The sequence below is a fragment of the Oncorhynchus tshawytscha genome, linkage group LG33 (assembly GCF_018296145.1).
Source record: "Oncorhynchus tshawytscha isolate Ot180627B linkage group LG33, Otsh_v2.0, whole genome shotgun sequence".
In the NCBI taxonomy this organism is placed as follows: Eukaryota; Metazoa; Chordata; class Actinopteri; order Salmoniformes; family Salmonidae; genus Oncorhynchus; species Oncorhynchus tshawytscha.
The window spans coordinates 33,236,724-33,247,156 of record NC_056461.1 but is presented as its reverse complement, the minus strand read 5'-3'; the positions used below and the strand labels follow the sequence as shown (position 1 = coordinate 33,247,156).

General features: G+C 42.4%; 1 protein-coding gene across 2 annotated transcripts; it reads right to left on the bottom strand.

The window, feature by feature from the left end:
• Window positions 1-80: 80 nt before the first annotated feature.
• On the bottom strand, window positions 81-8,520 carry LOC112231224 (pyruvate dehydrogenase E1 component subunit alpha, mitochondrial). Of its 2 annotated transcripts, XM_024397855.2 has the most exons (12): window positions 8,365-8,504; window positions 6,507-6,527; window positions 4,646-4,714; window positions 4,386-4,559; window positions 3,882-4,008; window positions 3,631-3,722; window positions 3,419-3,511; window positions 3,150-3,305; window positions 2,995-3,066; window positions 2,805-2,872; window positions 2,443-2,551; window positions 81-1,342 (listed from the first exon to the last, which is right to left on the bottom strand). In XM_024397855.2, exons 1-12 carry the CDS (start codon window positions 8,419-8,421, stop codon window positions 1,178-1,180), a joined length of 1,203 nt encoding a protein of 400 aa, XP_024253623.1. In that variant the 5' UTR covers window positions 8,422-8,504; the 3' UTR covers window positions 81-1,177. The 2 variants fall into 2 exon arrangements, with proteins under 2 accessions (XP_024253623.1, XP_024253624.1); XM_024397856.2 differs by lacking the exon at window positions 6,507-6,527 and having other exon boundaries at window positions 8,365-8,520.
• Between the last annotated feature and the right edge of the window lie 1,913 nt (window positions 8,521-10,433).

Sequence of the window (10,433 nt, the reverse complement as noted above, 5' to 3'; positions counted from 1 at the left end):
TAGCCATGTAATTGTTTAACATTAAGCCCCCCCATCCATGCCTTTTGTTTAGAACAAGGATCACACATTCACACTTCAGACACATTTGTATACAAAGCTTTCTTTCTACGTTTATTTGTTTGATAGACTGTACAAAGACAATCAAGGCATACATACACTTCCTGACACATTAGCATCTCTGGGGGAAAACTAGGACAGATCTGTGTGTAGTGCCCCACTGTTCTCTGACCATTATCCACTGTAACAGTTGACGACCCCCCAAAAAATCTGCATTTTCTATTCCTGCTTAAAGTAGTTGTAGTTTGAACAAACCGCATTGGGATGTCAGTTACAAAACACATTCAGCAATAAATACATGAGGCTGATAGAATAAAAAAGAAAAAAATTCAGGAAACAAGAGAGCAGGGCAAATAATGATTTAGAAGGACAATCATTGTCTACAAAGTTGGGGTATGACTGACAAGATAGTGAAGGCATGAGGTCAACATGATTTAATAATATCTCTCTGAAGCATCACACCACAATATCCAGACTTCATCCATGCGGCTCTGCAGTGTTTGTGTTCTGCTATGAGTGACCCGCAGCCTAGAGACGCTCATGGTCGAAACACAGAGAAGATCCCACAGGCACAGATTTGATTTGGCATGACAAAAAATAATCCCAATGTAAATCACTTTATTTAAAATACCCTTTAATCTTATATTTGGAGAGAAAACCAACCACAATCATTGAATAGGAGTAACTACACCTGTAATGTTGATAAGGACAATTGGTCCATGTGACCAGTCTCAGAACATTTGGAGAGGGACAATGAAAGGTTCTTAACTACTCTGTTAAAGAGCCTTTCTTTGGGGCGAGAGATTAGTCCATGAAGGCCATTGGCTGAGATGGAGAAGGTGATGTGTGCAAAGACAAATGTGCATTGATGGAGGATAGGGGAAGGGCCTGGGAGACAAAGGGGTGGGGCACAAGAGCTTTTAGCTCAGCAGTTCCCCAAACTCAGGCCTGGGGACCCAAAGGGGTGCACATTTTGGTTATTGCCCTAGCACTACACAACCCATTCAAATAATTAACTAATCATCATGCTTTGATTATTTTAAATCAGCTGTGTAGAGCGAGGGAAAAAACAAATGTGCACCCCTTGGGGTCCCGAGGGCAGAGTTTGGGAAACGCTACTTTAGCTGGTCGACGTCAGCTTGGTCCATGGGGTGGCACCACGCACTTCAAAGGGCTGATCGTTGGCAAAGATGTGGCTACACAGGTCATCCAGAGGGGGCTCGGGGTCTGTGGTGGCGAACTGTGCAGCATCTTCAATCTCCTTCCTCACCGCAATGTCAATCTCCTGCACACATACAGGACAAGGGAAGTTTGGTCTTTACATCCTCAAAGACATGCTTCAGTCAGCTGTAACTATTTTCAATGTGTCAATAATCATGCGTTTTTCAAAAAAAAAAATCAGCTATTTGACTTTGTGAAGGTAACTGTCAAAATAAAGGAAACACTTGAATAAATGAGGGATACAAAGTATAAAAGCAGGTGCTTCCACACAGATGTGGATCCTGAGTTAATTAAGCAATTAACATCCCATCATGCTTAGGGTCATGTACAAAAATACTGAGTTTCCCATTATTTTGGCTAACATGGCTAGAAGAAGAGATCTCAGTAACTTTGAAAGAGGGGCCTCAAGGGAGCATATAATGGTGTGTGGGTGTGTGTCAGTCACCAGATCTCAATCCAATTGAACACTTATGGGAGATTCTGGAGCGGCACTTGAGATAGCGTTTTCCACCACCATCAAGAAAACATGAAATGATGGAATTGATCATGGAAGAATGGTGTTGAATCCCTCCAATAGACTTCCAGACACTTGTATAATTTATGCCAAGGCACATTGAAGCGGCTCATGGTGGCCCAACGCCTAAGGCTGGGCGATATGGCCTAAAATCATACATCCATTTTTTCTCTAAAGAAGCTTTGCTAAAATACACTGCATTTCAAACATACTCTAATGAAGTCAGGGCTTGTTAAATTATACCTAGGCTAAATATAAGCCTTCCACAACCATAAGACCCACTAATAATTACATGTTTAACCTGCTTTTAATTATTTTTATGGTCAATGATCTTGCTTTAAAGTCTATCAGAATGGCCCTTTTTATTGAAAATGTAATGAGAACCACACATAACGTATTCACTAATGACCAACTTCTTGTAGCAGGCATTATAGAAAATTAACACAGATCTCAAACAATCTCTCAAGCACAAGCACACTTGCTAGTGAGTAGCCAGCTAATCTTTACAATCATTGTACAATGTCGCCCAGCCCTACCAACACCCTGTGAAGACACTGTTGGCATTTCCTTTATTATGGCAGATACCTGTATATGCTGCCTATTCATACTGTGTTGAATGTGCAGTATATTAGTGAATGTTTGAGAATCACCTTGAGCTCCTCTATGCTGGCCATGTTATTGCTGAGCATGCGGTCCTTCAGCATGGAGATGGGATCGCTCTTACTACGGACCTCCTGGATCTCCTCACGTGTGCGGTAGCTGAGGAAGGGGGAAGAGCGGGTAGGGATCAGGGCTATGCAGTGTCACTACAGGGGGGTAGGAGAGCAGGGAGGAGGCTACTGGGGGACATAGCAGAGTGCAGGGACAGCAATATATTAGAGCACTGAAAGCTTAGCTGAATCCCTGGTGCGTTGGCACTGATGGAGTAAAAAAAAACATAGGTATGTAACAATAATCATGTCAATAACAACAATAGTAATCCAATAATAACAATATAGATGTAGACTTTTACCTGACCCCAGGATCGCTCATGCTGTGTCCATGGTAACGGTAGGTCTGTAGCTCCATGAGGATAGGGCCCTTAACACAGGTGGTGCACAGAGAAAGTTTAAGTTGTGCTACTTCAACTAAAAACACACAAACCTGTACACAGTACACACAGAAACAAATCAACCATCCTACCCACTAAGGTTGATGCTCACCTTTCCAGATCGGCAGTGAGCAGCTGCAAACTTGGTGGCCTCTCTAACACACAGGACATCCATCCCATCCACCTGGATACAGATGCATTGTGTGAGACTACAGAATATATTTTGTAAGAGGTACAGGAGTTTGAATATATTAGTTAGCGGTCTACCCTAATGCCAGGAATGTAGTCTCCTCTCTTGTAGTATTCGGTGCTCGCAGCAGAGCGCTCTACTGATGTGCCCATGGCATATTGGTTGTTCTCACAGATGAAAATGATGGGTAACTTCCACAGAGATGACATGTTATATGTCTCAAAGATCTGACCCTGTGGATGAATAAAAATTCTGTCAACAGCTGGGGTCAAATAAAAACTTGAAGTTGAGTGTCCTTCATATGTTTAATGCATGCAGGGTTCAAGAAGCATGCCTTATGTCAAACCTGATTGGCTGCGCCATCACCATAGAGACTGACACACAGCTGATCATTGCCCAGGTACTTGCAGGCCAGGGCTACACCGGCTCCCAGCGGTACCTGAGCGGAAATTAGGCAGGTGTTGTATTTGTGAATCTTTGAATCGGATATAAACCAGATGCAAATGAGGTTAAAAAAAAGAAAGAAAAAAGGAATAACGCTAGGCTTTCGTGAATTACCTGAGCTCCCACAATGCCATTGCCTCCATAGAAGTTTTTAGTATACATGTGCATAGAGCCTCCCTTGCCCTTAGCAATGCCTCCTCTACGACCTAAGAGACAGCAAAGGAAGAAAATACAAAAATTAGGGAAGAAAACAAAAAGAGCAAAAGAGGTTAGTTTTAATGTTTAGAGAGATAAAATCAGAGGTTCAAAGTACAGTGATTAGATCTTATTAGGGTTCTCTATTGGACTGAGTCAAGTCCACTCACCAGTGAGCTCTGCCATGATCTCCCTGACAGTCCCACCCCTGGTGAGGGTGTAGCCATGGGCACGGTATGCAGTGATCAGGTGATCTGACAGGGTGATACCCCCCTCAATGCCAACCGCACAGGCTTCCTATCAAAGAATAACAATCTCTGAGCATTCAAATTAAAATCAAATTTTATTGGTCACAAATATTTAGCAATGTTATTGCAGGTGCAGCGAAATGCTAGTTTCTATTTGAATGCAGTGTGTGCGTGTGTCAGTGGAGGCTGGTGGAATGAGCTATAGGAGGACAGGTTCATTATAATGGCTGGAATGGAATAAATGGAACAGAATCAAAAACGTGTTTCACATGTTTTGTGTGTATGATACAGTTCCATTTGTTCCATTCCAGCCATTACAATGAGCCTGTCCTCCTATAGCTCCTCCCACCAGCCTGCAATAGTGTGTGTTAATGTGAAACTGTATGTTTGCTTATACAATATGTGAGTGAGATTGTGTCTTCTAACCTGGCCATCATACAGGTGACAAAAGCCTCGGATGATCTTCTGCTTATAGAGCTGGTCAGCCTTCAGCTCCATGCGTCTTATGGTCTGCATGGTACGATAATACTTCAGCCCCTCCTCCCGGGTCAGAGTGGCTGTCAGGGGTGGGCCCTCCTCCAGACGATGAAGGTCAACTTTCTGCAGGAGAACACACAATGAGAACTCAACACAGCAGACTGTGAGCATCAAAATCAGCTACACATTGTGTATATTTTTTGTTTTACCTTTATGTCAAAGGTGGCCTCAGGAGTGAAATCAGCATACGAGCGTGATGCCACCACCAGACTGGCAGCCTAAAATAAAACAGAAGACACTTGAGAGATTCATTTAACCGGACATCACGTCTTTTCACAACACAAATCTACTTCGCAAGACCTGCGGTTGGGCAAGCCGGGAGAGGTAGCACAAAAGCATCTGCAGTAGGACAGACCCATAAAGTGAGAAGTAGAGTGATAAACTATGGTATGGAACATAGCTATACTTCCAGAGGTTGATCCACACACCACAATGAGACTGAAGAAACACTCCATTGTCACTGACAAGCACCGGTGAAAAGTCAGACTGTCTTGAAAAACACTGAACCAATCAACTAACAAGAATGCCTCATTGGCTGAAAAAGACATATCCAGAATATTTCCATCACTCTGAAAATCAAATGTGTGTGTTCAAATGTGAATGGTTAATGAAGGAGAAATATATTATTGTGTTGTAGACCAAATTTCAGGGTGGGCAGGTTCACACAGCCAGTCAATTCAAGCACTAAGGAATATGAGTGATCACACCATGGGATAGCCTTACATGCTGACCACACTGGTCGGGTCGCGTGCACGAGCGTTGCAAAATAAATGTACACATACATGTTACTCAATCATTGCACCCACACTGCTCACGAGCATCTACGTTGCCAGGCGCTAAAATAGAAGTTGATTCTATTTGTTGCAGAACGCACTGCAAGTCCTGCCTCTCCCAACTTCTCATTGGGTTTTAGAAGCCTATACCCATGTGCCATCTTCTCATTGGTTTTTAGGAACATATACCCACATGGGTGATTGAAAGATGAACTGAAGTCAGTTGTGGTAATGCATCTTATGAAAGTTAGTTGTTAATCGCCATATAAAGTCCAAAGAAGAAAAAGCCTGGAAGGAGGAAATGATTCGGTTGACCGTTTGTGTGGATTAATTGTCGGAGTAGAGGACCTTGTGCAGTTCAGGTAAAATAACAGCTCAATGTTTATATCCCAGGACAAATTAGCTAGCAACAGCAAGCTAGCTAGCCAAATTGCCATAAATGTTTTATGCTTTTCAACCTGTCGCCAAATTAATAAACTTGGTTCAGAGTTTGTTTTGATACTTGAACCTCCGTGTCGAGATCACGTTTGGTGTGGGGGTTTAAAAACCATTTGTGCACGATGGTTGACACACGTGCGCGTCTGGTTTGGGCATGGTGTTAGTGAGAGAAAACAGGCGGCTCACAGCATCAGGCAAAGTACTGTAAAAGTTAGAATGGTTGTGAGGGGAGGAGTGTAAGATACAGAGGGGCTGCCGCTACTCCCAGCAAGCTGTAGCTCTGGTAAAGGAGTGTCTTCAGTCAAGCTAAGTGCAATCTCAGGGTGTTGAAGCAACGCTATGTCAGTATTCTGGCTCCTCTCTGCCAGCTGAAGCTCAAATATGGATGAGTCAGAAGCACCCCTGTTAGTACTGATGTCAGGTTCTGAAACGTTTTATTCCCGGGTTGGTTGGTCCACTTTAAGAGGTATTTTTGGTGATGGTAGTTCTAGCATTTGTTGGTCAGATACCATTTCTGCTTCTGTTAAAGTGTGGTCTATGATGCATAGCATAATTGCTGAACGAGAACATTTCCAAATGAAAATTATTCTTATGGGGGTGGGTAAATGCAATGTTAAATTATTCTGTAATTGGACCCCAAATAAATAACTAAATGAATGAGTGAAAGTATAGAATATAATGTTAACATGTGAAAGGGAAAGAAACCATTAGGAATAAAGATGGAGCACAAAATAGGCAGAATCGGGTGTGCCACAGGGATTGTATCACCGACTACACTACAGTAAAACCCACATCTTACCTCTGACACAACCTGGGCTCCCTATCAGGCAGCCAATGGGAGAGAACCAGAGAAGGGAAGCAGTGAGGGAGTACAACAGGAGACATCAATATATAAAGAGATTATTACATTAGAGAATCACAGGAAAGATTTTATTGTCAGACATGAAAGGGAAAATTCAGACAATTCTGTGCCACAAATATTTGAGTTGTGTTATTCATGGTGACCAGCCAATCATTGCAAATATTAATTCCCCCCTCCTCTAATTGAAAAAAATATCACTAGCTGCAACAGAATACCATCGTGGAATGCATTTTTATGTCTACGAGTCCAGTATGAAGGAAGTTTATTTAACTAGGCAAGTCAGTTAAGAACAAATTCTTATTTACAATGACGGACTACCCCAGGCCAATTGTGCGCCGCCCTATGTGACTCCCAAACAGTCGGATGTGATACAGCCTGGAATTGACCCAGGGACTGTGGTGACGCCTCTTGCACTGAGATGCAGTGCCTTAAACCGCTGCGCCACTTGGTAGCCCTAGTTAAAGGTATTTCACAAGCCAATGCTGTCTAGCAGCTGTACATCTGACTCTGGGGAAGTAGATAAATGGCTTCATAGCCTAAATATATCCATTTAATATGAAGAAAATTAGTAATTGGAGCTAAATACAGGGGTTTTTCCTTTATAGAAAATTGTTAGGTGGTTCTAAGTGATAATTTTCAAAAGCACGCAGAAAATATATTGAACTATATTTATTTTTAAATACCATCTCTGAGAACTAACAATCAACATTAATTGGTAGAACTACAGAAAATTTGCTTCACAATAGCACAATTCTTTACGCCGCCAAGATACTTTTCTAGGAAATAGACTGTTAGAGTTTACACTTCCAATGAACTGTGGAGAGGTCAAAATAAAGAAATGTCTACCAAATATATTAATAAAAGGTTTTTCATTACCGGTACTTCTACTTACCATTATTCACCTATGAGCCTTCGTCAAATCTTTTTCTCATAATTGAGACGGTTGCTACTTACCACTGGATATCTTGATTAAAAGCTGACATGGTGGCAAAGAGAGTTTGAATGAGAAAAGTTATCTTTACGGGTTGCCCGTGTGGTTGATCCTTTTGGCGGTAAGTATATAACCACTGGGTTTATAAGAAATCGACCGTGCCGGACTAGAAGGTCGAGGGTTCGAGACCTGCTCCCTACCTGTTTCATTACAGTTTAATTACTTTTCAAAGTGCTGGCATTGCATTTCTATCACCTGAAACATGCGAACAATATAAAAATAGATGCACAAGACACATGCACGTGTTTACATGGTTCTGCACATGCTTTGGGTAATAGAAAACGGAATGAACTACCAGCGCCTTGAAAAGTAGATGTAATTATACTTCCTGTGGACATATTGTCTCACATTACAACAGCAAAAATGACCAACCGCACAGACAGCCGGTAAAGTACGTTGAAATAAATTTGTATTCAACATGCTGGCTTGTTGAGGTCGTGATCGATCACTTTCCTGATTCAAACTCTGATTTCTGTCCGACGTAGAATTCTATGGAATTGAACATCGGGTATCCCAATCCAGGCAATCTTGAACGCACCGCGATGATAACTATTTTGACAAGTTGGCAGCTAACTAAGTAGGCATATGATTCTTTGGATTATAGCTAGTTCGCAGATTTTCCTAAAACTTGCCAAGTCATATTTAGCTAAAGCCAAGGGCGGCTAGCAAGTTACTGCGGTACGGGTACGAATCGGGGCCTATCGGGATGGCAAGGTCAGGACCGCAGCTCGTCTCGTTTTTTAAGAAAAGGACAAGCGGTCATGTGTATCCTATAGTAAAATACTATACATAAACAGTACTTACATTACTTCTTGCGCTACCCCTCAGCACGTTGGAGATTATTGTCAACATCTTTTGCATACTATTTGGCCGCCAGCGATCTGCAGAAGGTTTTCCCCTCCGTCCTTCCTGCCTGTCAAAACAAAACGCTACCAAAATGACGTTACCGACTAAATCCACGTCGACTGCAGATGACGACATGCGCTACGCCTAAAAATAAATAAATGCACGAGCTTCGAGATTTTACAGAAGCACAGGCTTCTTTCTGTACGAGCGAGTTCCTCTTCAAGTATTTGATTGCACAATGAATTACCAGGTACTTATTCGATTATGTTTAACGGCGGATTGCATCCAATACATGTTGCATTACCGCAACCAACTGAAAAGAGGAGCGACCTTTAACATTCTGTTAAAGGTTCCCCAAAGCACACACATCCCTGGGTCGCTCCTCTTTTCAGTTCGCTGCAGATAGCGACTGGAACACTCAAATTGGACCATTTTATCTCCATCTCTTCAAAGACTCAATCATGGACACTTGCTGACAGTTGTGGCTGCTTCGCGTGAGGTATTGTCGCTACCTTCTTGCCCAATAATGTTTCTACCATGCTATGTTGTCTTAGGTCTCTTTATGTAGTGGTGTGTTTTGTCCTACATGTATTTTTTAATTTGTTATCCCTGTCCTCAAAGAGGAGCCTTTTGGTAGGCCGTCATTGTAAATAAGAATGTGTTCTTATCTGACTTGCCTAGTTAAATGAAACTAGGGGTATTTTTATATATATATATATGCAACCCAACCCTCGTCCTGGAGATCTACAGTTCTGTGGGGTTTCAGTCCAACCCTAATTTAACACACCCGATTCTACTAATTAGCTGCTCAAGACCTGTTTAACTAGCTGTATCAAATATGCTAAGTTAGGGTTGTACTGAACCTAGCTCTCCGGGAAGAGGGTTGGACAGTCCTTCCTTATACTTTGAGGGAAGATATCGTTTTTAAATATCCTACCATAACCCCACACTCACTAAAAACACACCACGCTAGTTGACTATTTAAACATATATAATCCTACCTCAGGCCAACAGCCTGGAAAGACAGGACACCACTCAACACACCCTGTAACTCTTCTGACGTCATCTCGTACACCAACATATTTTTATGCAGCTGCCACCACAACCTCTTTTCTGCGACTTATGTTTCATCCCTGTGGTACAGTTGATAACCATAGCTATGAATGCTAAAAAGCCAAAGCCAATTCTCACACTAATCCTCCCAGGATCCCTCCCCCTTGACCCATCTTCCTCTACTTTCTTCACTGCCTCAATATCTGACAGACACCCTTTGCACTACTCTAACCTCAACCTGTCTCTCGCACCGGACATTTCTGATCCCCAGCCCCATGGGCACCTGTACAATTAACACATACTGCTTTTTTCCCTTCAATACTACACATTCCTTTGTCTCATGCCCTTCTGCCCACCTGGTAACCTCCCTCCTACACACTGCTGGGACATGCCTATAAGCTTGACACCTGTAACAACATAATGGATTCGTCACAAAAGCTTGTAGTGAATAACTGAAATATCCTAACAACACTTTGTCGGTCAAAGACTCAACATCAAAACTCAAAAGAACAAACAATGACTTCTGTTTCACCTGTCACTACACCCTGTCTGTGTCGCACCAAACGATGAGCGTCACAAACACCGGGAATCTTCCCCTTCAGTTGGTCCACTTTCACATTTACCGTTACCCCAGTAATCACTCTTTTCAACAGCGCTCTTTTCTTTAGCGAAAAACAAGTCCCATCTCTGGTCCCCATTCGTGTGGCGCCGAACCACTGCTCCCTCTGACCAGCGGGAAACACAAACAATTATCACAAGGCCACGTAGGGTTACCTTAACCGATACCACAGCACCCAACGTTTTAACCCACTCTGAAACCATATATGGATCAGCCAAAAGGCACCGGTAAACTTTCTGCAAAAATGTTACTCCTACCATCACAGACTTAAAACAAATCTTTATCATGACCATCAGTGCAAGCCTCGGGAATTACCAGGCACATACAAAAGAAAATGGTAAATAGTCATAAATAG

Excerpts from the sequence above, each read along its gene's own strand:
- LOC112231224 (XM_024397855.2), bottom strand. The coding sequence starts at position 8,421 with ATGCAAAAGATGTTGACAATAATCTCCAACGTGCTGAGGGGTAGCGCA. Across the intron at positions 4,715-6,506 it reads GAGCCCAGGTTGTGTCAGAG|GCTGCCAGTCTGGTGGTGGC; the intron begins GTAAGATGTGGG and ends GTTTTATTTTAG. Across the intron at positions 2,873-2,994 it reads CTCACTGCCGATCTGGAAAG|GGCCCTATCCTCATGGAGCT; the intron begins GTGAGCATCAAC and ends ACCTGTGTTAAG.